Here is a 27,608-nt window from a genome sequence, read left to right on the forward strand (position 1 = left end):
TGGCTGGTCAAGGAAAAAAGTAAGGAACTTTCTTAACTGGTAGAATTTAACAATCATTTTTCTACACAGTTTCCCCCACAGATGGGCTTGTCGGCCGGGGAATATCTGTATTACAGAGACTCAACGCTGCTGTTACTTCTAACAAATAAACAAGCCAGTTCCACTGCATTCAAGGAGGGAGCATCCTTTTCCTTTGTAAATCTCTTTCAGGACAAATAAAGTGAGTATATAGTCTGTTTTATAATAATCTTTATTAACAGGCTCTCTTCTCTGCTTAAAAATACCACAGAATACAGTAATTTTTACTTTGTACAGCATCGTTCGTCCCAACAGCACAGCAAAGTGCACTTCAGAACACGCAGCCACCTCTCGGGTGGAAAGTCAGGCTAACAGCTTCCAACAGAGGACGGCTGGAAGGAAGCGTACGGCAGTTACCCCATTACGATGGGTACAAATCTCAGTAAGAGAAAATACCAAGAAACATCTCTGTTTTTCTGGAAGGACAAACTAAAATGAGCCAAGAGCTCTCAAACTTAAACTCTGCTCAAATGCTGCAATGAATAAAAGCTAAATAAAAATTCTAGATGGGATTCTGCAGCAGAAAGAATGAGTTAAAATACTTAAAAAAAAAAACAAAAAAAAAACAACAAAAAACCCAAAAAGGCAAAAGCATAGGCAAGCCTACATAATTCCTTTGTTCTGCTAAATGCCACATGGTATTCTGATAAGAAGCACAAAGCAAAGGAAACAGGGAATCCAAACACACAGCAAAGGAATGTAAAAGCGCTGGGTGCAGTGAAGGGAGGCCTTATTCTGTCCAAGGCCCTCACATGAAGAGCTTCTCACGCAGCAGAAAGGCAGGTGTACAGGAAGAACTAGTTCCGGCACAGCTGAGAGGCAGGCTCACAGGAAGAGCAGCTTCTTGCACAGCTGGATGGCAGGCTCAAAGGAAGAAGAGCTTCTCACACAGCTGGATGGCGGGTTCGTGATGCAGAACCTGCCCTGAGAGGAAAGCCAGTTTGTGGGCATACTTGCATGGGGCTGGCACACGTATAGTACCAGGCCAATTCCAGTACATGTGGCAAAGCTTGAATGTCAGCCTAGAAATAAGAGGAAAAAAGAAGCATAAGAAAACATTAGCAATTGCTGACAGGAAGCAAAAAGAATCAGGAAACACTAGCATGTATGCGGAGGAAGGAAGTGAGAAGAGTGGGGAAGTGACAAAGCAAGAAAAGCTGGGAAAATTAGCATGCAGAGTTGCCAATGGGCCTGTATTTGGCAGGCCTAGCTGGTTTTCAAAGGTAGACTGGTGGCCAGCAGGAACTTTAAACCAGCCAATGTAAATGCCAGTTTTCTGCCGACCACTAATCTCCAGAGCCTCTCCTCTCCCTTGTGGGCCTTTCCATTGAAGTAGTAGCTGGTCAGAGGCCTAAATGCAGCAGCACATTGTAAACGCACACGATCTGGGGAGTTAGCATATACTTCACTCCAAGATCTTGTGGTGGCTCCGCCCCCCTCCTCGCTTAGAGAGATCCATTAGGCGGCGCCTGCGAGCCGAGTACATGCCGACTTACTTCCCAGCCTATGTGCATTTACAATGCATTACTGCAGCCGCAACTGGCCTTGGGACCGGCTTCCTGCTTCAACAAGAAAAGGTCCATGGGGAAGAGGAGTGGGAGGGATGCAGGTGATCATTGTGCTTTTAGTATGTGTCGGGAGGAAGGAAGTGAGAAGAGAGGGAAAATGTTAGCTTGCGTACAGTAACAGGAAGTGAGGGGGGGGGGGGGGGAGAGAGTTTAGGATGTCCAATAAGTAAGCCCCTGGAAGCTGTTTTGCTAAGAAATGTCCCCAGAAGCAGAGAAATACACTGTGTGAAGTTGTGTCTGCTTCCCAGAGGAAGATGGTGCTCATGCGCCTTGTCCTGCTCTGCAACATCTCTACTGCACTACCACTGCTCCATAAAGGTGTCTAAAAACACCGGTAGGGCTGACGCAACACCATGCACTCAGGCTAGCGCACCGGTTAGCCTGAGGTTGGATGCACGTTTTGGACAAAACTCATGATATAAGGGATTAGCGTGACCAAAATGTGCGTCCAAACCAGCGCGTAGCTAATAGCGCTCATCACATGTAAATTCATGTTGATGAGGCTATGAGCTATTACCCACTTATGTAAAAAATAAATGTGCGAACATGCACATTTTCACTCTCAAAAAATAAGGCCTTCCCAGGAGCAGGTGTTAAGTTTTGAGGAGCCCCTAAAGTTAACAGAAAAGCAGAAAATACTGCTTTTTGTAGTCTCTCCGACTTAATATCGCGGTAATATTAAGTCGGAAGAACTGAAAAAAGGAGTAAGGAAAAAAAAAAAATGTCTTGCTGGTGGGTCAGGTTAGGAAAATGGATGCATGCCCAGCCACTTCTCCGGGCGCTCGATGCTGAGGAGGCGCTAGGGATGCACAATTTCCTCTTGCGCCTCTTTTTTTTTTTTTAACACAGCAGCTCATTTGCCTACTGCATCGCGCGCCCGAGGGAGGTGGATGGGCAGGCGTTAGGGAAGCGGGCGCTCAATCATTAGCGCCCATTTTTCGCGTGCCGATATTGCGTCGGCCTGAGTGTGTTCGTTCAGCCATGACAGTATTTGTTTTTGGATGACTGTCACTAGTACACTGCAATTACTTACCAGTATTGTTTGTTCTCAGATGGTAGCAGCTCAACAGAGTTGCACATATAGATCACATGACCTGCGTCGCGTGCCTCAGAGAAGGAATGCCTGGAGCGGTTTCCAGAAAACCTGACCACGGTTGGGAACTGGATTGTGCAATGCCAGACCAACTAGCACTCACGTTTAATGATCACTGAAGACAGAAAGTGATACAGAGTAGCTCCCCAAAAAGGGAGTGTGATTCTGCTGAACTGCTGTCACCAGAAAAAGAAAATTACAGGACAGTAATGTAACTGACAAACAAGCAGTATAAATGGATTCACGTGTGGGGCTGTTTAGGTAGATAAGGCCAGTATGGAGAGGACACTACCACCAGTGAGCGACAATTTTGTCAGCTAAACCTCTGTTTAGCTTATGAAATGTGCGTCTACTTAACTTTTTTCTTTTGGTGTACCATACACAGCATATTTTTAGGACATGTCAGGGAGAACAAGAGGACTCTGATAGGAATGGTTTTTTGACAGAACAACATATATCCACAGAAAGCAGGTGTGCGCATACATCCCAGAAAGTATGCTCCTTCAGTTCCGGGTAGAACTGATTGTTTACATTTTAGTTTTCAAGGAAAAAAAACTCTAAATATGAAACGGAAGACAAAGACAATCCTGCAACTAAAAGAAGAAAAAGGCTGCAGGAAGGTGGGAGTCAGGCTTCATCCTGAGAAAAGATCTTATAGCACCAACAGGGTGCAACACCAACCTTATCTCTGAGGAGGAATCAACAACCATCCAAGAAATGGATAAGAAAAATAATTTTTACTATGACAATCCTCTTGCACAATGCTGAAAGAAAGACTGCATAGATGAAAAGAAAAAGGACATGATGTCAATGCTGAAGGAACCTAGGTAGACATGTCTGCAAAGTAAGGCCTGAAATGCCAAAATATGTCTGGCTGAACAAAAAGGCCCCCAGATATACAGCCATTAAGAGATTCTTCAGAGATGAATGTATGAGGCTCAAATCACAAAAAAAACCACAAGAGCACCAAAAATTAACTCTTAGGTCCCAGTGGGAAACTAGTTTCCTAAAGGGAGAACAAACACGAAGCCACCAAGAAAGCGAAACACATCTGGGTTAGAGCCATAGAAACCCCTTTAATCTGACCTTTGAAACAAAAAAAAAAAATTGCAACTTGGACTTACAAGGAGTAAAGGCTAAATCTCTGTTCAAATCCTTTTCCCAGATGATCAATATGTCTGCTGAGGACATCAGCCTGTACGTCCGTCTTCCCACAAAATGAGCTGTCAACAATTGCAGGAGATTCTGCTCTGAACGCTGAACACAGAGGCTTTTCTCTGGGCCACCAGTAGGCTGTGTGAGCCCCTTTGTCACTAGGGACAGAAAGAGTAACTGGACCATCCAGCTAGACCTGGTTCCAGCTTGCAGATGGACAACAAAGTCTATTTGGATTAAAGCCCTTGGGCTACTTGACCACTACAACGAATTCCCTAGCCCACTAGCCTCACATTCAATGAGATCACAATTCATAAGGACGGATCTAAACTTATCCCATCAGAAGATCCATGGGAGCAGTCCACCCCAAGAGAGGCTGTCCCTTACAGACAGTGAAAGGAAACAATAACCGCATAGTCCTGCAATTTCAGAAGACCCTGATGTAAAAGTGAGATCTCAGAAACTGCCTGTGACCTTTGGCTTATGGATCTAAATCCGGGGTGGATGCCATGAACTGCAAGAGTTGGAGATAACTCAAGTGGAGTTTTCCCTCTTGGAAATCACCCAAGGCTTGGGGCTTTCTGAACGGGAAAACTGCACTTGAACTACCTTCCTGAGTCAAGAAGACTTGGTCGACTCTGGAACTGAGGCGAGCTCTTAACTTCTCCAGAGACTGGAATAAACCAGATTGCTCTTTGCAAAGATCAGTATCTAGCACAAGTCACTCTGCACCTGAAACTCTCTTGGCTGAGGCCATCTGGCAGTCCTAAAACAACTTGATCCTTAACAGCCACCCATTCAGAAATGGAAGAACCATGATACTTTCTCTCTACAAGAAAGCTGCAACAACTACCTTCCATCTTGATGAAGGATCATAACACTGCACTAAGCCCAAAGGGAAGGGCTTCAAACTGGAAACTCCTCCCCAGAGTGCTAACCAACAAAAACTTGTATTCTGAGGGGGATGTGAAACTAAAAATCAGATAGCCAGTGATGACAGGAAGTCCCCATGCCTCACCACTACGATGACAAAAAACAAGAGTCTCCATAAGGAAGTAAACAATCCAAAAGGTATCTGATGACCACCTTTTCAAGGGATCAAATAACCATCTCGCTTTGAAATCATAAAATAGATGGAAACATTGCTTCCAAGCAATGGAACTTCTCACTCAGGGGTACATCCTAAGGGAATTGAATAATTTATTCTCAAACTTATTTGTCAGGTCGATACTGTAAGACCGCGGGAGAGCGGACGAACGCCCGCTCTCCCGGCGCACGCACCAGCCCTTCGCCGGTGCGGGCGATTCAGTATTTAAATGAGGTGACGCGGGAAAAACGGGGAAAAGGAGGCGCTAGGGACACTAGCGCGTCCCTAGCGCCTCCTTTTTGTCAGGAGCGGCGGCTGTCAGCGGGTTTGACAGCCGACGCTCAATTTTGCTGGCGTCGGTTCTCGAGCCCGCTGACAGCCACGGGCTCGGAAACCGGACGCCGGCAAAATTGAGCGTCCGGTTTTCGGCCCGACAGCCGCGGGCCGAATTCAAATTTTTTTTTTTTTTTTACTTTTTTTTACTTTTGGGGACCTCCGACTTAATATCGCCATGATATTAAGTCGGAGGGTGCACAGAAAAGCAGTTTTTACTGCTTTTCTGTGCACTTTCCTGGCGCCGGAAGAAATTAGCGCCGACCTTTGGGTCGGCGCTAATTTCTTAGAGTAAAATGTGCGGCTTGGCTGCACATTTTACTTACTGAATCGCGCGCGCATACCTAATAGGGCCATCAACATGCATTTGCATGTTGAGGGCGCTATTAGGTGCCGCGGGTGGGCCGCATGTTTTCCTCCCCTTACTGAATAAGGGGTAAGGGAAAACACGCGTCCAGAGCAGGCTGACAGTGCGCTCCGACGGAGCACACTTTACTGTATCGAAGTGTTATTTGGAATAATAAACACCCACAAATTAATTTGTCCACTCTTTGGCTAAGGATGGTGTGGAAGTGGGTTTTATGGGAAGCCTGGACTTAGCGAATGCTGTCATTAGTGACTTGGCTTTGCCCTAGTGTGGCAGGTGGGTAGAGTTAGCCATGTTATTTTGGCAGACAGTATGTAAAAAGCTCAGTGTAAACTGTGCTACGATAAACGCCTATAGTTGCAGGTTCCTTCCCCCCTCCCAACCATATGCCAAGATGGGAGGAGGAGGAGATACAATTTATCTGGCAAGTTTGATGAAATGACAAGATTAATATGTTTGAGCAATTAGTCAGGGAAAGCAAATGTTGCTTACCTGTAACAGGTGTTCTCACAGGACAGCAGGATGTTAGTCCTCACATATGGGTGACATCATCAGGATGGAGCCCAATCATGGAAAACTTCTGTCAAAGTTTCCAGAACTTTGACTGGCCCCTACTGGGCATGCCCAGCATGGCACTAACCCTGCAGCCAGCAGGGGTCCCCCTTCAGTCTTATTTGAAAGCTACAGGCAGTGTCGAAAAATAAAATAATAAAACGTTACGAACCCAACACAGCGGGGCGGCGGGCAGGTTTCATGAGGACTAACATCCTGCTGTCCTGTGAGAACACCTGTTACAGGTAAGCGACATTTGCTTTCTCACAGGCAAGCAGGATGGTAGTCCTCACATATGGGTGAGTACCGAGCTGAGGATGTCCGAACATGCACCAAATGAACCCTAAGGAGTGCAACAGGCACAACAACTGGGGTGGAATTTGGGAGAGGGCATCCTGAACCCCACCGGGCAGGCGGAAGGGTGTAGGTACGTCATGTTGTAAATAGGTTACGAAGGACAGACTGGCCGAAGATGGAATCTTGTCTTCCGGCTTTGTCCAAGCAATAGTGAGCTGCAAAGGTGTGGAGAGAACTCCAGGTGGCAGCCCTGCAAATGTCAGGAAGCGGCACCGCTCGTAGGTGTGCTACTGAAGTCGCCATGGCCCTCACAGAGTGTGCTTTAACATGGTCTTGAAATGGAATGCCCGCTTGCTGATAGCAAAAGAATATGCAGTCCGCCAACCAGGAGGAGAGAGTCTGCTTACCTACAGGCTTCCCTAACTTGTTAGGGTAGAAAGAGACGAATAATTCTTTCCCTGTGGGCAGCTGTACGGTCTAGGTAAAACACTAGAGCCTGTTTGCAGTCAAGGGTATGCAGAGCCTGTTCCCCTGGGTTGGCATGGGGCCTGGGAAAAAAAGTAGGTAGTATGATGGATTGATTAAGATGAAACTCCGAAACCACCTTAGGCAAAAATTTAGGGTGAGTGTGGAGTACCGTCCGGTCCTGCAGAAGTTTAGTGTAAGGCGGATAGGTAACTAGAGCCTGCAATTCATTAACTCTGTGAGCTGAAGTGATAGCCCGAAGGAAAATCACTTTCCACGTGAGATATCGAAGGTCACAGGAGTGAAGAGGCTCGAACGGTGGTTTCATAAGCCGACCCAAAAACAGATTAAGGTCCCAAGAAGGGGCTGGAGGACGTAGTAGAGGCTTGATATTGAGCAAGCCCTTCAAAAATCGTGTTACAAGGGGTTGTACTGATATAGGGACACCCCCAACAACTTTATGGAAGGCGGCTACCGCACTGACATGCATTCTGATGGAAGAAGTCTTAAGGCCTGACTGATAGATGCCAGAGATAGTCCAGAAACTTCTGGATTGGACAGGAAAAGGGGTCAAGGGACTGAGAAGAGCACCATGACGTGAACCTGAAGCAGGTCCTAGTTGAGGAGCTGTTTGTGGTTTTTGTTTACGGGCTTGACGAGACTGCGGTTTTTTATAAGGTCTCGTGGCACGGGATCTGGTTGGTGGCGGGTAAGACTTCTTCGGGCAGAAGAATGACTTCTTAGAGTCCTTTCTGAAGGGCTGTTTGGAGGAGAAATCGGAAGGCATCGAAGAGAGTTGTCTTAGGGTCTCATGATGGTCCTTTAATTCTGCCACCGTCCGTTGAATCTGTTCGCCAAACAGATTATCTCCGACACAAGGCAGGTTGGATAGCCGGTCTTGCACTTCTGGGCGAAGGTCAGAAGACTTGAGCCATGCCCACCGTCTCGCCGAAATAGCAGCTGCAGACACTCTGGTAGAAGTGTCAAAAATGTCATAAGATGTTCTAATCTCATGTTTGCCTGCCTCAAAACCCTTGTTGACTAGGGTTTGTAATTGTTCTTGAAATTGCTGATGCAGGGAGTCTGAGAAGTCCTGTATCTGCTTAAAAATGACCCTGTTATATTGGGTCATATAAAGCTGATAGGCGGCAATTCGGGAGATGAGCATGGCCCCTTGGAATACTTGGTGACCAATGTTGTCTAGGAACTTCTGTTCCTTTCCAGGAGGAACAGACGAGTGAGGCTTTGACCTCTTTGCCTTCTTTTGTGCAGACTCTACCCCGACCGAGTGGTGATCAAGCTGTGATTTTTGAAAACCTGGGGCTGCACCAAATAGGTAGGGTCAGCTTTCCTGTGCACTGGAGCCATTGATCCAGGATGTTCCCAGTTCTTCTTGAGGAGATCGAGAAAGACATGATGGATGGGAATAGAGGTAATTACCTTGGAGGCATCCAGGAATTGGAGCAACTCCATCATCTGATGCCTGTCATCCTGTTCCGTCTGTAAATGAAAAGGAACCAATTCAGACATTTCCTTCACAAAGTTTATAAAGGAGAGGTCCTCTGGAGGAGAAGGCTTCCTACTCTCAGTGGTGAAGGTAAATCTTCGGTGTCTGTTGAGGTAACATCATTCCAGGTATCATAAGGATTGTCAGCCATGCGTCTATGAACTAGAGGGGGACAGGGTGGTTGGATACCTGAAGGTCCCGGTTTAGGTTCCGAAGGAATCAGAGGAATTATCGGAGGCACCGATGATGGCATCGAAGGCACCGGTGCAGGCATTGAAGGCATCGATGGATGATTCGGTGGCGCTGACGGATGGGTCGGTGGCGAGGGACGTATTGGCATCGATGGCTGAGGCAGGACTCCCGATGGAGGGATGCGGAACGGTGTTTCTCCTCCGATAATGCTGTCAGAGGGGAGGGCATCGGAGCCATCGGAGACCCGGGATCCATCGGTGGAAAAGTGGCCATAAGCGCTTCCATCCTGGATAGCAGCGGTGCCAATGTTGCCGGAATCGGGTCGACGATTGGTTCCACAGGTAGTGCCAGTGTCTGTGCCGGAGGAACCTGAAGACGTTGCATCGCCTTGTCGATGGCCTCCTGAACCATCCGGTCCAATTCTTCTCGGAGACCTGGAGCAAGCAGCTCCGGCTCCGGAACAGAAGAAGAAGGTAGAGGCATAACCGGAGGGACCACCGTTAAATGCGGAGTTGCGGCTCCCGATCCCCAATCGGGTGAGGGATGCCTCGGTGACCCAGTCACAGGAATGGTCGGTGCCTTTCCTGGACGGGGTTTCTTCGATAGCGGCTCGGACGATGGCAAGGCCAATGATTTCGTTCCCTCGATGGTCCGAGTCTTATGGTGTCGATGGCAATGTTTCTCCCTATGATCCCCTCGATCCTGAGGGGGAGTAGAGGGTGTTGATGGCCGAGAAGTTGCGATGCCGGCCGGTCACCGGTCGGTGATCGATGCTGACGCGAAGTTGACGGTGCCGGTTCCGTTGACATCGATGCAATGGACGGAGTCAGGGTTTGAGCACAGAAGAGAAATTCAATCTTTTCCATTCTGGCCTTGCGACCCTTCGGTGTCATTTGGTGTAGGTCAAGACATCGTGCTCGCGTCCTAGACACATTACACAGACTTCATGGGGGTCTGTGATAGACATGGTGCGGGTACAGTCCGGGCACCGACGAAACCCTGACGCCATGGAAAAAAAATCAAGCCACGGTACGGTCGACAGCCAGTAGGCCGCGAGGGCCAAACTTGATGGTAATCGACGGGAAACGGGTAAAAACTTACCGGAGTACCGCGGACTGACAAACGTTAGAGGGGGGACCCCTGTGAGGCAATTTAAGTTTTAGTAATTCCGTGAGGAAAATTCCTGTCAGGAATCTCTTCAGAGCTCCTTTACCGCGAGGCTACTGCGGTACTGTTTTTTTCTTCCGACGACTCTCTGAGCTGTGCGGCAGCGATTTACTCTTTCTTTACCTCCTCCCTCGCGGCGATAATTCTGGGGAATTTCGCGGTTTTTCTTTTCAGAGTTGGGCAGACATGCCACATAGCACAGCCTGCGGGAGCGCGCGCCTTTCCCGGATGGGCTGTGCTCAGCCTGCATCCCGGGAGGCGAGGGGCCTTTGGGGGCGATTCAGGGGGTGTTGGTACGGCGGACGTCCGTGGCGATCGCGGTGGGAACGCGATCCGCGCAGGTCTCTAAGCCGCCTAGAAGGAGCGGGGGAACTCCCGCTATTTTGCCGCCTGAATCTGTTATTGCGGGGTTGACCGTGGAGGGGCCCAGGGATTCTCCCCCCTCCGTCTCCCCGCAGCACCCAGCTTCTCGGCCGACTTCCCCTACAGCGGCTGCTGGGAGGGGGGTGGCGCAGGAGACAGACACAGATTCGGATGGCTCCTGCGCCTCTTTTTCATCGGGTTTTATTCTTGCCATGCATAGGGCTTTTAAAGCCCGCAAGGCTCTTAAGAAGCTCCCATTTCAGCCGGAGCCCCAGGGAGCACTACCCGAGGCGCCCAAGGCTCGTCCACGGCCGGATGAAATAGCGGGGACCCTCCAAAGCTAAACAGCCACTGTGGGCCTTTCCACCCAGAAAGGATATGGATATCTCGGATGTCTCGGAGGACTTTGAGGATCAAGAGGAGTCCTCCCCGCCCCCGAGGGGGGCAGAGGGGGATGGCACTCCTGCGCAAGGACCGGCGCGACAAGGCCAGAACTCGGAGAGAGATGACCCGAGGGTGATGCGTCTCTTCTGTCGCGATGAGTTGGGCCCCCTTATTCCCGCCATTTTGGCGGGAATAAGGGGGCCCCCTCCATCCCTCCCTTAGTTATTTAGTTATTTATTCTGTTACTGCGTTTATGTTATACACCGTTCTCTGTAAAGGCTACGCCTATATATCTTTTGTTGTAAGTTACTTGTAAACCGGCACGATGTGCAAACGGTTGCCGGTATATAAAATTAAATAAATAAATAAATAAATAAATAAATTTTGGGGGAATTGGGGATTGCGACACCTCCGGAGGAGTCCCGGATCGGTTCCATGGATCCAGTACTATTGGGTCTGAGTGAACCTCCTACCACTTTTCCTTTTCATTTTTCCTCGACTGACCTGCTCTTTCGAGAATGGGATACTCCAGATCTGGGTCTGAAGGTTTCAAAGGCCATGGATAAGCTTTATCCCTTGCCAGAGGAGGTGTTGGAGGTCCTGAGGGTCCCGAAGGTGGACGCCTCGGTTTCGGCGGTGACAAAGCAGACAACCATTCCAGTCACGGGTACCACAGCGCTGAAGGATCTTCAGGATCAGAAGTTAGAAATCCAGTTGAAGAAGATTTTCGAAGTCTCTGCCCTGGGTGCCCGAGCTGCGATCTGCAGCAACTTCACCTTGCGGGCCGGCCTGCGTTGGGTACAACAGCTTCTAGCCAACGAGGGCCTCTCAGAGGATGAAGCCAGACAGGCCGGGCGGCTTGAGGCAGTGGTCGCCTACAGTGCGGACGCCCTGCATGACCTTCTCCGAACGTCGGCTCGATCCATGGTGTCCGCTGTTTCGGCCAGACGTCTCTTGTGGTTGAGGACCTGGTCGGCGGACAGGGCTTCTAAGTATCGTCTGGGGTCCCTCCCCTTCAAGGGAAAACTGCTCTTTGGTAAGGAATTGGATGACATGATCCAGCTACTGGGCGAGAATAAAGGATACCGTCTGCCGGAGGACAGATCTAGGTCTAAGGGGTCCTTTTCATCCCGATCCCGCTTTCGGAGTAGTCGTAAGTCTTGGACCTCCCGTCCTAGTACCTCATCTTCATCCTTTCTTTCGGGAAGCGGTAGGCAGCAGTCTCAGTCCTTTCGAGGAAGACGCTTCAGTAGACCTGCCTCCACCCCTTCAGCAACGAGTGGTAAGTCAACGCAATGATGGCCTGCCGGTCCATCCCTCAGTCCCGAAGGTAGGGGGCAGGCTGTCCCTCTACTATGAGGCTTGGACCACAATCACAACAGACCAATGGGTCCTCTCGGTGATAAGACATGGCTACGCTTTAGATTTTGCTCGCCTTCCCCATCCCAGATTTTTTCCCTCCCTGTGCGGATGCACAATCAAGCGGGAAGCGGTGCGCCAGACGTTGGTCCGGTTGGCAGAGCTGGGAGCCATTGCCCCAATTCCCGCCTTGGAACAACGAAGAGGACATTACTCCATATACTTCGTCGTTCCAAAGAAAGAAGGCTCTTTCCATCCCATTCTGGACCTGAAGGAGGTCAATCAGTGTCTCTGGATCCTGCGATTCCGCATGGAGCCCCTGAGGTCAGTGATTGCGTCCGTACGACCGGGAGAATTCCTGGCGTCGCTGGATCTCACGGAGGCATATCTGCTCATCGGGATCCGGAAGGAGCATCAGAAATACCTTCGCTTCTTTGTGTTGGGGAAACACTTATCAGTTCCAGGCGTTACCGTTCGGGCTAGCGACGGCCTCCAGAACTTTCACCAAGATAATGGTGGTAGTGGCGGCCCAATTGCGCTGAGAGGTACTGCTAGTCCATCCATACCTGAACGATTGGCTGATCCACGCAAAGTCAGAGGAGTTGTGCAGGACCACGATTCAGCGGGTTTTACAGCTGTTACAGTCGCTCGGCTGGGTGGTCAATACAGCCAGAAGTCATCTCCAACCCTCACAGTCTCTGGAATTTTTGGGCGCGTTCTTCGACACACGGCATGGCAAGGTTTTCCTCTCGGTAGACCGCTGCCGCAAGTTACAAGAACAGGTTAAGGCTATCCTGCAGATGCAGCCACCGACAGTCTGGTACTACCTACAGTTGATTTGCTCCATGGCCTCTATGCTGGAATTGGTCCTGTGGGCTTTTGCGCACATGCGTCCCTTGCAGTCGGCGTTACTCTCCTGCTGGAGTCCGGTATCCAAGCAGTTCCAGCTCCCGTTACCTCTGACGGTTGCGGCCCGTTCCAGTCTGGGTTGGTGGTTGTATCCGGACAATCTACTACAGGGAGTCTCGATTGTGGCCCCAGACTGGACGGTGGTCACCATGTATGCGAGCCTCTCCGGCTGGGGGGCGGTATTGCTTGCGACAGTCTGTGCAAGGGTGCTGGTCCGCGACCGAGTCGCGCTGGTCGATCAATCATTTGGAGACCAGGGCGGTTCACCTGGTGTTGCAGGTGTTCCTACCACTAGTTCAGGGGAAATCGGTCAGGGTCCTGTCCAACAATGTGACCACAGTGGCCTATATCAATCGACTGGGGGGGACTCTGAGTCGCCCAGTGGCCTTAGAAGCCTGGTTGCTCATCCAGTGGGCGGAAAGACACCTTCTCAGCATCGCCGCGACTCACATCGCGGGGGTAGACAACATCCATGCGGACTTACTGAGTCGTCACCAACCAGATCCAGGAGAGTGGGAACTAGCGGACGATGTCTTCCAGCTCATCTGCAACAGATGGGGACAGCCGGCCATGGATCTGATGGCGACCTTTCAGAACGCCAAGGCGCCACACTTCTTCGCCCGCCGCAGGAAGCCAGGGGCGGAGGGCGTGGATGCCCTGGCGCTCCCCTGGCCGACGTCAGTCCTCCTGTATGTCTTCCCCCCCCCCGTGGCCTCTCATAGGCAAGGTCCTGCGTCGCATAGAGAGCCATCCCGCGGAGGTCACCCTGGTGCCCCCAGAGTGGCCCCGAAGGCCTTGGTTTGCGGATCTCATCAATCTGACCTTGGAAGCATCGCTCCGTCTCCCGGCAGTACCAGATCTTCTTCATTAGGGTCCCGTCTGTTTCGATCAGGTAGATCGCTTTTGTCTAACGGCATGGCTTTTGAAAGGCGCCGTTTGAAAGGCAGAGGTTATTCGGATGCAGTGGTGGCCACCCTCTTGCGGTCTCGCAAGGTGTCGGCTTCCCTGTCCTATATGCGCATTTGGAAGGTTTTTGAGTACTGGTGTGTTTCTCGAGTGATTCGGCCTACCCAGGCTACCATTCCCGATATATTGGCCTTCCTCCAGGAGGGCTTGGTTAAGGGGCTGTCCTGTAGTTCCTTGTGGGTACATGTAGCTGCCCTTGGTTGTTTGCGCGGCGCAGTGGACGGTGGGTCGTTGGCATCCCATCCTGATTTGATTCGATTCCTGAAGGGGGCGACACATTTACGTCCACCACTTGTGTCCCCTTGTCCTTCCTGGAATTTAAATTTGGTACTCAAGGCTCTGTGTGAGTCCCCGTTCGAGCCATTGAAGGGAACTACTTTGAAGGATCTCATGTTGAAGGTAGTATTTTTGGTGGCAATCACTTCCGCCAGAAGAGTTTCTGAGCTTCAGGCCCTATCCTGACGGGAACCCTTCTTGCGGATTTCTGAGTCTGGAGTTAGTCTCCGGTCTGTTCCTTCCTTCCTCCCCAAGGTAGTGTCGGCCTTTCATCTGAATCAGTCAGTGGAGCTTCCGGCGTTTTCACAGCTCGATTGGTCAGATCTGTTCTCCAAGGACTTGAAGAAGTTGGATGTGCGTAGGGTCCTCTTACGCTATCTTGAAGTTACCAATGGTTTCCGTGTGTCGGACCATCTTTTTGTTCTCTGGAAGGGCCCCAGGAAGGGTAATATGGCGTCCAAGACAACCATATCACGCTGGTTGAAGGAAGCTATAAATTCTGCCTATCTCCTGAGGGGTCGACCACTGCCTTTGGGGCTGAAAGCACATTCCACGTGTGCCCAGGCGGTGTCCTGGGCGGAGTGCCAACAGATCTCTCCTCTAGAGATCTGCAGGGCAGCAACTTGGATATCGTTGCACACCTTTGCGCGGCATTATCGTCTGGATGTACAGGGTTCCAGAGAGGGAAATTTTGGAGCAGGCGTGTTGAGAGCGGGCCTCTCCATTCCCCACCCTAAGTAGTTAGCTCTGGTACATCCCAGGAGTCTGGACTGATCCGGTATGTACAGGGAAATGAAAATTAGGTCTTACTTTCGATAATTTTCGTTCCTGTAGTACCAAGGATCAGTCCAGAGTCCCGCCCTATGCTGCAGTACATTCGGAGAGTCCGCTGTTCTGGATAAAAAATGTTTTGCTCTTGGCAACATTTTTCAATCTGTTGTAATTCGTTTGTCTGGGTCAGGTTCTTGTTGGGGGAAGTGACCCGAGGGTTTCCCGGTTGATCTTCATGTATATAGTTAGTTTAGTTTACATTGGGGAATCACACTGCTTTGACATGGCATAATACTGACAGGCTGTGGGTGGCACCCTGGTATATATGGCAGAGCCTGTCAAGTTTTGCTCTGTTTCCACCTGCTGGTGCGGAGGCATAACCCAGGAGTCTGGACTGATCCTTGGTACTACAGGAACGAAAATTATCGAATGTAAGACCTAATTTTCATTTCTAAAGACCCATGCCTTCTGCTTAATATTAGTTAAAAACTCTCTAAGTTACAAATAATATGCAGGGGTATCTAATGATATCTTGTATTCTCACAGGACAAGCAGGATGGTAGTCCTCACATATGGGTGACATCATCAGGATGGAGCCCAATTACGGAAAACTTCTGTCAAAGTTTCCAGAACTTTGACTGTCCCCTACTGGGCATGCTCAGCAAGGCACTAACCCTGCAGCCAGCAGGGGTCCCCCTTCAGTCTTCACAAATGGCGACGGCCATCCAGTGCTCCTACCATGTGAAAGGGGCCGGCCAATGGCACGGATACACTGTCACATGGTAAGGGCAAAGGGCCATTGGCGCCATTTTTATTAGTGGCAGTCGATGGCCTGAGAGCGGGAGATTGCTCCCCGCGCCCCCACTTGACCACCAGGTAATTTTAAAATGTTTTTTTTTTGGGGGGGGGGGGGTCGGGAGGGTGGGGGAAGCTAAGGGGTTGATTTTTAAATGGTCGGTGTTTTTTTTTTTTTTTTTTAAATCGGGCCATCGGCGCCATTTTTATTAGAGGCATCAAAATGGCGCCGATGGCCCGAGAGCGGGAGATCGGTCCCGGTGCTTCCACTGGACCACCAGGTACTCGTAAAAAGTTTTGGGGGGGTTCGGGAGGGTGGGGGAAGGTAAGGGTTTAGTTTAAAAGGGTCGGGGTGGGTTTAGGGGTTGTTTTGGTGTGCCGGTTTTTCCGCCCTCCCCCAAATCCCTGATTTACGATTTTTTTCACGATAAATCAGGGGAATTTCTATTGTATCACGCACTCTAACGATTTTTGACAATTTAAAAAATATCGACGATTTTTTAAATCGTCAAAAAACGATTCACATCCCTAATAAACATGTGGATAAAGGTGAACCGGTAGATGTAGTATACTTGGATTTTCAGAAGGCGTTTGAGAAAGTTCCTCATGAGAGGCTTCTAGGAAAAGTAAAAAGTCATGGGATAGGTGGCGATGTCCTTTCGTGGATTGCAAACTGGCTAAAAGACAGGAAACAGAGAGTAGGATTAATTGGACAATTTTCTCAGTGGAAGGGAGAGGGCAGCGGAGTGCCTCAGGGATCTGTATTGAGATCCTTACTTTTCAATATATTTATAAATGATCTGGAAAAAAATATGACAAGTGAGGTAATCAAATTTGCAGATGATACAAGATTTTTCAGTGTAGTTAAATCACAAGCAGATTGTGATAAATTGCAGGAAGACCTTGTGAGACTGGAAAATTGGGCAACCAAATGGCAGATGAAATTTAATGTGGATAAGTGCAAGGTGATGCATATAGGGAAAAATAACCCATGCTATAGTTACACAATGCTAGGTTCCATATTAGGTGCTACAACCCAAGAAGGAGATCTAGGCGTCATAGTGGATAACACATTGAAATCGTCAGTTCAGTGTGCTGCGGCAGTCAAAAAAGCAAACAGAATGTTGGGAATTATTAGAAAGGGAACTGTGAATAAAACGGAAAATGTCATAATGCCTCTGTATCGCTCCATGGTGAGACTGTACGTTGAAAACTGTGTACAATTCTGGTCGCTGCATCTCAAGAAAGATATAACTGTGATGGAGAAGGTACAGGTAAGGGTGACCAAAATGATAAGGGGAATGGAACAGCTCCCCTATGAGGAAAGACTAAAGAGGTTAGGACTTTTCAGCTTGGAGAAGAGACGGCTGAGGGGGGATATGATAGAGGTGTTTAAAATCATGAGAGGTCTAGAACAAGTAGATGTGAATCGGTTATTTACTCTTTCGGATAATAGAAAGACTAGGGAGCACTCCATGAAGTTAGCATGTGGCATATTTAAAAGTAATCAGAGAAAGTTCTTTTTTACTCAGCGCACAATTAAACTCTGGAATTTGTTGCCAGAGGATGTGGTTAGTGCAGTTAGTGTAGCTGGGTTTAAAAAGGATTGGATAAGTTCTTGGATGAGAAGTCCATTACCTGCTATTAATTAAGTTGACTTAGAAAATAGCCACTGCTATTACTAGCAATGGTAACATGGAATAGACTTAGTTTTTGGGTAATTGCCAGGTTCTTATGGCCTGGATTGGCCACTGTTGGAAACAGGATGCTGGGCTTGATGGACACCTTGGTCTGACCCAGTATGGCATGTTTTTATGTTCCTCCAGTCTCTTCAGTCCCCCTCACCTCTTATTTATTTATTTAAATATTTTTTATATACCGATGCTCAAGACTATGTCTTATCATACTGGTTTACAGTGTAACCAGGCGTAACCAATTAAACAGAAGATAAAGTTACAATGAACAAGGGATTTACAGTTCGGGAGAGTTAAGCGAAAGAAATCAGTTTAACATAACAAGATCCTAACAAGAGAAACTAACGTAAACAAATGAGGTAAGATCCATGCTTAGACATTGGTCTGCTCTGTAAATCAACTGTGATAGGATTGATCCAGGAGGAGGGGAAGGGGGGACTGTGGAAGTGAGGTTAGGGACTATGCTGATAGTGGAGTGACCCATCAAGGGAAGGCTTGAGTGAACAGCCAAGTTTTTAGTTTCTTTCTAAAGGAAAAAGGGCATTGTTCCTGCCGAAGTTCTGGGGGAAGAAGATTCCAATGATAAGGTCCAGCAGTAGACAGGGCTCGTTTCTGAATGAAGGTGTGACTAGTGGATTTATTAGGGGGAGCCTGGAGAGATACTTTGTATGCCGATCTGATTGGTCTTGTGGAAGCGTGGAGTTGGAGTGGTATTTGGAGTTGGAGTAGATCGATGATAGATGTTTTTGTGGATGGTGGACAGGGTTCTTGAATAGTATTCTATAGTTGATGGGTAGCCAGTGTAAGTTTTTTAGGATTGGTGTGATGTGGTCCTTGCGACGAGAATTTGTAAGGATCCTGGCTGCGGCATTTTAAAGCATCTGTAGAGGTTTCGTTGAGGAGGATGGAAGGCCTAGGAGAAGCGTGTTGCAATAGTCGATTTTTGAAAACAATATGGCTTGTAATACTGAATGGTAATCCTGAAAGTGTAGGAGAGGTCTTAGTTGTTTCAGGACATGAAGCTTATGGAAGCATTCCTTGGTGGTGCTGTTAATGAACTTTTTGAAGTTCGTTCTGGTGTCCAGAGTAGCTCCTAGATCTCTCACTTGGTTTACTAATGGAGAGAGAGGGTTGCTGATAAGAGGATTGTTGTCATTAGGAGAGATGACTAGCAGTTCTGTTTTGGAAGTGTTAAGAACTAGACTGAGACTAGAGAGTAGACTATTGATGGAGCGGAGGCAGTTGTTCCAGAAGTGCAGGGTGCTGGAAGTGGGATCTGTGATAGGGATTAAGATCTGTACATCGTCCGCGTATACGAAGTGAATTAGGCTGAGGCTATCTAGGAGCTGGCATAAGGGTAACAGATAGATATTAAACAGTGTGGGGGATAGCGATGATCCCTGGGGAATGCCATGGTTGGAGGGGATGGACTGGGATTCTTTATCGTTTATTCTCACTTTGTATTTCCTATTAATGAGGAAAGATTTGAACCATTTGAGTGCAGAACCTGTGATGCCAATTTCCGTCAGACGGTTGATGAGGATTGCATGGTTTACCATGTCAAACGCTGCGGAGATGTCAAGAAGGGCCAGAAGGTAGGATTGGCCTTTGTCTAGGCCCATTAGGATGTTGTCTGTTAATGAGAGTAAGAGTGTTTCCGTGTTTAAGTGTTTTCGGAAACCGTATTGGGAAGGAAAGAGAATGTTGTGAGAATCTAAGTAGTCTGTAAGTTGGTTGTTGACTAATTTTTCCATTAGTTTGGCGATAAATGGTAGATTTGCGATGGGGCGAAAGTTTGTGGGGTTGGCTGGATCAAGGTTGGGTTTCTTTAGTAGTGGTTTTAGCGAGGCGGTTTTCAGGGAGTCCGGAACAGATCCTTGTGCGAGAGAACAATTTATGATGTCTGCTAGAGGTTTGGCTATGGTGTTTGGGATGGTAAGTAAGAGTTTCGTGGGTATTTGGTCAATAGGATGTGATGATGGCTTCATTTTCTTAATTAAGGATTCAATTTCCAGGGAAGATGTGAGTTCAAATGATTCTAGTAGCGGTTTGTGTGTGGATGGGGAAGGCTTGTAGATGGGAGGTGGCTGGGTGTTTGAAGTGGTTAGCGGTGCAAGTAAGTTGTTGATTTTCCTCTCGAAGAATAATGCCAGTTCTGTGGATTTGTTTTGGGTTTCTTTTTCTGGGATGGCTGGTGTATCCGGTGTGGTGAGGGCTGATACATAAGAAAATTGTGTTTGTGTGTCATACAGGAAACTATGTATTTTTTTGGCATAGAAATCTTTGTGCGTAATATGGTGGTCCTGTAGATGTTCATAGCGGTTTTATAGTTGGCTTGAAGGGCCGGGGATGGATCTTTACGCCAGTGTTGCTCTTTATGTCGTAGGTCTTGTTTGAGCTGTTTCAGTGTAGTTGAGAACCAAGGTTTTTTATTTGAATGTGCTGGATTGATTTCTTTGGATGTCAGAGGGCAAATTTTATTTGCTACTGAGAGCGTGATGTTAAGCCATGACATCATAGCAGTGTCGGCGTTGGAGAGGTCTAAATTGGGTAGGTCCTTAGCCAGGTTGGTGCTGAGGTCATCCATAGAGCATGGTTTTTTGAACTGTATTGTTGATTTGGGAATGATGGGAGTCAGTTTTTTCCTTACTGATAGTTTGGTGGATATCAACGAGTGATCTGACCAGGGGATGGGGGTACAGGTGGGTGGGGCATAGGGCGAGATGGGATCATTTATGAAAATGAGGTCCAAGGTGTGGCCTGCTTTATGGGTGGGTTTATTTATAATTTGCTTGAAGCCCATGGCCTGGAGAGAGGATAGGAGGGCTTCACAGTTGGGAGTAGGTGATGGGGAGTCAACGTGGATGTTGAAGTCTCCTAAGATGATGGCTGGGGAGTCCGTGTTGATGTGTTTGGCAATGATTTCAATGAGCGGAGAAGGGTCAGACTCTAGAAGCCCGGGGGGGCGTATATTAGACAATTTGTAGCTGATTGGATTTGAATAAACCAATTTCTAGTTTAGTCGTTGATTTCAAGGTTTGATGTGATATTCTCAGTTCTTTTTTTGCAGCTAACAGAAGTCCTCCCCCTCTTATTTTAAGTCTGGGTAAGGAGAAGATGTCATATAATTGTAGTGGAAGTTGGTTAATTAAGGCAGGGTCTGTGTTTTGTAATCAGGTTTCAGTGATTGCGCAAATATCAGGTTGGGAGTCCAAGAGGTAGTCACTGAGGATGTGTGATTTTTTTTGTAAGGGACTGCGCGTTGAGAAGGGAGAGGCCCAGGAATTGAGTTAGAGGCGAAGTCATGATGGGAATCAAAGATCTCTTTGAGCGTTGATGATAGAGAGTGGGTGGTTTACTTCTGTTGAGGAATGGGTGAGAGATAATAGGGATGGGGAACGCTTGTATCATAGTGACTTTGGATGAAGGAGTGATCCCAGTAAGGGTGTGGACAATGCTGATGAGTGCTGGAGGATGCTTCCTGAAGTCTGGATTAGGGCTGGAGGATGACTAACGAGGTTAAGGTGAATGCTGGAGGATGATTGATGAGTGCTGGAGGATGCTTGATGAGGTCTGGATGAGTGCTGGAAGCTGCTGGGTGAGACAAGGAGATTGCTAGGTGGAGTCAGGAGGAATCTGCGGTGTGGTTGTATTAGGTGAATGGTGGAGTGGCTGGATGGACGCTGGAGTGGCTGGATGGACGCTGGAGTGGCTGGATGAATGCTTGAGGAGAGCTGTTATAGGAGAGCTTGGGTTGGGTGTGGGTGGAATTCCAGAAGGTGTCAGAGTGGGTAGCTTCTACTTCTCTGTTCTGGTGTGCACGAAGGGGCGCACAAAGGGGAAGGCCCCTTTGTTGCGCACCTTAGGCGCGTGACGCCTGGAGCCGTCTCGGCCCTTTAAAGGGCTCTGGGGAGCCAAGAGTGACGGCGGGGTTTCCGGGGCGGGCTTACCGGGCTTTGCGGCTCTCTTCCTATCTTGTTTTAAAAGTTGTTTCCGTCTGCCTTTTTTTTCTATGGTGCTTGATTTTTTGGAGGAGCCGCCTCGGGGGCCGCGCGGGAGGCTTGTCCCGGTGTCCACCTCCCCTGGCCCCAATGGGCCGACGCCGACCACGCGGGGAGGGCCGACCCGAGCCGAGGGAGGAGTGCAGGAAGGAGGCGAAGAGAAAGCAAATGTTGCTTACCTGTAACAGGTGTTCTCACAGGACAGCAGGATGTTAGTCCTCAATACGGGTGACATCATCAGGATGGAGCCCAATCACGGAAAACTTCTGTCAAAGTTTCCAGAACTTTGACTGGCCCCTACTGGGCATGCCCAGCATGGCACTAACCCGCAGCCAGCAGGGGTCCCCCTTCAGTCTTATTTGATAGCTACAGGCAGTGCCAAAAAAATAAAACAACAAAACGTTACGAACCCAACACTGCGGGGCGGCGGGCCGGTTTCGTGAGGACTAACATCCTGCTGTCCTGTGAGAGCACCTGTTACAGGTAAGCAACATTTGCTTTCTCACAGGGCAAGCAGGATGGTAGTCCTCACATATGGGTGAGTACCGAGCTGAGGATGTCCGAACATGCACCAAATGTACCCAACGGCGTGCAACAAGCACAACAACTGGGGTTGAATTTGGTAGAGGGCATCCTGAATCCCACCGGGCAGGCGGAAGGGTGTTGGTACATCACATTGGAAATAGGTTACACAGGACAGATTGGCAGAAGATGGAATCCTGTCTTCCGGTTTTGTCCAAGCAATAGTGGGCTGCGAAAGTGTGGAATGAGCTCCAGGTGGCAGCCCTGCAAATGTCAGGAAGCGGCACCAATCGTAGGTGTGCTACTGAAGTTGCCATGGCCCTCACAGAGTGTGCTTTAACACGGTCTTGGAAAGGAATGCCTGCTTGCTGAGAGCAAAAAGATATGCAGTCCGCCAACCAGGAGGAGAGAGTCTGCTTACCCACAGGTTGCCCTAATTTGTTGGGATGGAAAGATACGAATAACTGAGTGCTCTTCCTGTGGGCAACTGTACGGTCTAGGTAGAACGCTAGAGCCCGTTTACAGTCAAGGGTATGCAGAGCCTGTTCCCCTAGGTTGGAGTGGGGCCTGGGAAAGAAGGTGGGTTGTATGATGGATTGATTAATGTGAAACTCCGAAACTACCTTAGGCAAAAACTTAGGGTGAGTGCGGAGTACCGCCCGGTCCTGCAGGAGTTTAGTGTAAGGCGGATAGGTAACTAGGGCCTGTAACTCACTAACCCTGCAAGCTGAAGTGATAGCTAAAAGGAAAATCACTTTCCATGTGAGATATTTTAGGTCACAGGAATGAAGAGGCTCGAACGGAGGTTTCATGAGCCGACCGAGAACCAGATTAAGGTCCCAAGAAGGGGCCGGAGGACGTAAAGGTGGCTTGATATGAAGAAAACGTGTTACGAGGGGTTGGACCGATATAGGGACATTCCCGACACCTTTATGGAAGGCGGCTACCGCACTGACATGCATTCTGATTGAAGAGGTTTTTAAACCCGACTCAGACAAATGCCAGAGATAGTCCAAAAACCTTGGGATTGGACAGGAAAGGGGATCAAGGGACTGCAAAGTGCACCATGATGTGTACCTTTTCAATATATAGGAGTAAGATTTCCTTGTGGAAGGCTTTCGCGAAGCAATCAGGACATGAGAAACCGAATCTGAAAGGTTAAGTGGCTGAAGGATTAGCCTTTCAACATCCATGCCATCAGGGACAAGGCCTGAAGATTGGGATGGCGTAGACATCCGTCGTTCTGAGTGATCAGAAGCGGGTCCTTTACCATGGGAATGTGCCTGTGGATGGAGAAATCCTGGAGTATTGGAAACCACACTTGGCGTGGCCAGTGAGGTGCTATCAGGATCATGGTTCCCTTGTCCTGACGGAGCTTCACGAGAGTCTTCGAGAGAAGAGGAAGTGGAGGGAATGCATAAAGCAGACCGGTTGTCCACGAGAGGGAGAATGCATCTCTGGGCTGAGAGCCCTCGCTCCGAATGAGGGAGCAGTAATTGTCTACTTTGTGGTTCTGAGGGGACGTAAAGAGGTCTATTTGGGGATAACCCCATTGCTGGAAGAGAGAGGTCGCTACCGAGGGATTGAGCGACCACTCGTGCGGTTGGAAGACACAACTCAGTTTGTCTGCCAAGACATTGTGCACTCCCAGCAAGTAGGTGGCCCTGAGGTACATCGAGTGGGAGAGTGCTTTCGCCCAAATCTGCGCAGCTTCCTGACACAGAAGGAAGGAACCTATGCCCCCCTGTTTGTTGATGTACCACATGGCCACCTGATTGTCCGTCTGAATTAAGATGACGTGATTTGATAGGTAATCCTGAAAGGCTCTGAGAGCATATCGCATTGCTCGAAGCTCCAGGAAATTTATCTGGCATTTGGCTTCCTCTGGAGACCAAGATCCTTGTGTCTGTAGATCGTTCATATGAGCTCCCCAGCCGAGGTTGGAAGCATTGGTGGTGAGAATGAGTTGAGGATCTGGTAGATGAAAGGGCAGTCCCTGGAGGAGATTTTTCTGATCTTTTCACCAGGCGAGAGACAGACGGAGTGCGTCGGTGATGTGGACAATGGTTGACAGAGGCTGAGTCACTTGAATCCATTGTGACCTCAGAGTCCAATGCATGACTCTCATGGCCAGGCGGGCCATTGGAGTGAGATGGACTGAGGACGCCATGTGTCCGAGAAGGACAAAGCCGAGCCGTTGCTGTATACTGAGACTGCAACTGGTGAGCGAGAGACACGAGGGTTTGCACTCGTTGTTGAAGTAGAAAGGCTTTTGCCTGTAAGGTGTCCAAGTCTGCCCCAATGAAAGACAAGGTTTGAGATGGGGCTAAATAGGATTTCTCGTAATTGACGAGAAATCCTAGAGAGATTAAAGTGTGTAGGGTCAAATCCAGGGACGACCGAGCGGCTTGCTGGGATGGGGCCCTGATTAACCAGTCGTCTAAATAGGGGTAGACGTGAACACCTTCTTTCCTGAGAAAAGCTGCGACAACTACGAGACATTTGGTAAAGACTCGTGGCGCCGATGCTAGGCTGAATGGAAGCACCCGGTATTGATAGTGCCTTGGGCCTACTGAAAACCGGAGGTACTTGCAATAAGCTGGAGCTATCGAGATATGGGTGTATGCGTCCTGGAGGTCCAGAGAGCAGAGCCAGTCTCCTCTTGTAGAAGAGGTAGAAACGAGCCCAAGGTTACCATTTTGAACTTTTCCCGCTGGAGGTAATTGTTGAGGGCATGTAGGTCCAGAATTGGACGAAGCCCCCGGATTTTCTGGGGATCAAAAAGTATTGGGAATAGAACCCTAGGCCTTGTTGTGAAAGAGGAATGGGTTCTATTGCTCTTAACTGGAGAAGAAGGGAAACCTCCAGAAGGACAGAGTGGTCGGTTACTCTCCACGCTTGTAGAGGTGGGGAGTCTGGTGGAACAGCAAGAAAATTCAGATGGTAACCCTGAGCAATGATTGCCAGCACCCATTGGTCGGTTGTGATTGATTGCCATATTCCATGAAAGTGGCATAATCGGCCTCCCACTGGTATGCTTGGCAGAGGGATCAGGCTGCTGCTCTCCAAGTGAAAGTCAAAAACCTGAAGCAGGCCCCGGCTGGGGAGCTGTTTGTGGCTTTTGCTTCCGGGGCTGGCGAGGCTGAAATTTCTGATAAGGCCTCGTAACTCGGGACCTTGTTGGTGGGGGGATAGTACTTCCTTGGACGGAAGAATGACTTCTTGGAGTCCTTCTTGAAGGGCTGTCTAGAAGGGAAGTCAGAAGGCATCGATGAGAGCTGTTTGAGGGTCTCATGATGGTCCTTTAACTCAGCCACAATTTGCTGAATCTGTTCACCGAATAGATTATCTCCTATACAGGGCAGGTCAGAGAGCCTGTCTTGTACTTCCGGGTGAAGGTCAGAAGACTTGAGCCAAGCCCAGCGTCTTGCCAAAATGGCAGTTGCAGACACTCTAGTGGAGGTGTTGAAGATATCATAAGCTGTTCGTATCTCATGCTTCCCTGCCTCAAAGCCCTTGTTGACAAGGGTTTGAAGATGTTCTTGGAATTGGTCAGGCAGGGTTTCAGAGAAGTCCTGTATTTGCTTGAAAATGACCCTATTGAATTGGGTCATGTACAGCTAGTAAGAAGCAATTCTGGAGATGAGCATGGCCCCTCGGAACACTCGTTGACCAATATTGTCTAGGAACTTTTGTTCCTTGACAGGAGGGGTAGAGGAGTGTGGCTTCCTCCTTTTCGCTTTCTTTTGAGCCGATTCTACCACAACTGAGTGGTGCTCAAGCTGAGATTTTTGAAAGCCCGGGGCTGACTGTACTAGATAAGTAGTGTCAGCTTTTCTGTGTACTGGGGCAACGGATCCAGGATTTTCCCAGTTCTTTTTGAGGAGGTCAAGAAGAACTTGATGAATGGGAATAGAAGTGATCACTTTAGGGGCATCCAGGAATTGGAGAAGCTCCATCATCTGGTGCCTATCATCTTGCTCTGTCTGAAGCTGAAAAGGGACCAATTCCGACATTTCCTTCACAAAGTTAATGAAAGAGAGGTCCTCTGGAGGAGAACGTTTTCTACTTTCAGTAGGAGAAGGAGGTGAAGGTAAATCATCGGTGTCTGTGGAAGTATCATCACCCCAGGTGTCATAAGGACCAGCAGGCTGACCTGTAGGACGAGAAGGGGGTTGGATACCCGAAGGGCCCGGCTGAGGCTCCGAGAAAATCAAAGGAATCACTGGGGGCATCGGAGCCGGCATCGATGGCGCCAATGTGTGTATCGCCCCCGATGAATGAATCGGTGGCGAGGGACGACATGGCATCGATGGCTGAGGCAATTCCCCCGAAGGAGGAATGCGGAACGGTGTTTCTCCTCCCGATGAAGCAGTCATCGGGGAGCGCACCGGAGCCATCGGGGACCCGGGAATCACCGGTGGAAGGGCTGTCATGAGTGTCTCCATCCGGGATAGCAGCGGTGCCAGCGCTGCTGGAATCGGGTCGATGACCGGTTCCACTCTCGGTGCCAGTGTCGGAGGGACCTGGAGTCGTTGCATCGCCTTGTTGATGGCCTCCTGGACCAGCCGGTCCAGTTCTTCCTGGAGACCTGGGGCAATCAGCTCCGGCTCCGTAACGGAAGAGGGAAGCTGAGGCAGCAGTCGGAGGGACCACCTTTACAGGCGGAATCACGACTCCCAAACCCCGATCGGGTGAGGGTGGCCTCGATGTCCCGGTCGCAGGAGTGGTCAGTGCTTCTTCGACGGTGGCTCAGACGGTGGCGAGGTTGATGATTTCGCTCCCTCGATGGTCCGAGACTTACGATGCCGATGGCAATGCTTCTCCCTACGATACCCTTGGTCCTGAGGGGGAGAAACGGGAGTCAATGGCCGTGAAGACGTCGATGGCGGGCAGTCACCGGACGGTTGTCGATGGTGCGACTTCGACGGTGCTGGTTCTGATGACGTCGATGCGATGGACGGCGTCGGGGTGTGAGCACAGAAAAAGGAGTCCCATCTTCTCCATTCTGGCCTTGCGACCTTTCGGTGTCATAAGGGCACATTTGGTGCAAGTCAGGACATCATGCTCATGACCTAAACACATTACACAGACTCCATGAGGGTCTGTGATAGACATGGTTACGAGTACAGTCTGGGCACCGACGAAAACCCGTCGCCTTGGCCATAGAAAAATCGAGCACCGGTACGGTCGATGGCCAGTAGGCCGCCGAGGGCCAAACTCGACGGTAATCGACGAAAAAAACGGTGAAAACACTTACCGGAGTACCGCAGCTTGAGAAAAGTTAGAGGAGGGACCCCTGTGGGGTGAAGTAATTTTAATTAAGTCCGTGAAGAAAATTCCTGTCAGGAATTTCTTCAGAGCTCCTAAACCGCGAGGCTACTGCTGCGTGGAAAAAAGAAGACTGAAGGGGGACCCCTGCTGGCTGCAGGGTTAGTACCATGCTGGGCATGCCCAGTAGGGGCAAGTCAAAGTTGTGGAAACTTTGACAGAAGTTTTCCGTGATTGGGCTCCATCCTGATGATGTCACCCATGAGAAGTACCATCCTGCTTGTCCTGTGAGAAAAGGGAGTATGCCTGGAGCCGTCTCAGCCCTTTAAAGGGCTCTGGGGAGCCAAGAGTGACGTTGGGGTTTCCGGGGGCGGGGCTTTGCGGCTCTCTTCCTATCTTGTTTTAAAAGTTGTTTCCGTCTGCCTTTTTTTCTATG

The 27,608-nt window shown here is 49.2% G+C and overlaps 1 protein-coding gene across 1 annotated transcript in view; it reads right to left on the reverse strand.

Moving 5' to 3' along the window:
- Positions 1–241: 241 nt before the first annotated feature.
- Positions 242–27,608, reverse strand: part of PIWIL2 (piwi like RNA-mediated gene silencing 2) — a 448,551-nt gene continuing 421,184 nt past the window's right edge. Inside the window, 1 exon segment of the mRNA XM_029603804.1 lies at positions 242–1,100. Within this exon segment, the coding sequence (XP_029459664.1) occupies positions 944–1,100 (157 nt within the window). The 3' untranslated portion in view covers positions 242–943.

Source organism: Rhinatrema bivittatum, chromosome 5 (assembly GCF_901001135.1).
Source record: "Rhinatrema bivittatum chromosome 5, aRhiBiv1.1, whole genome shotgun sequence".
Taxonomy (NCBI): Eukaryota; Metazoa; Chordata; class Amphibia; order Gymnophiona; family Rhinatrematidae; genus Rhinatrema; species Rhinatrema bivittatum.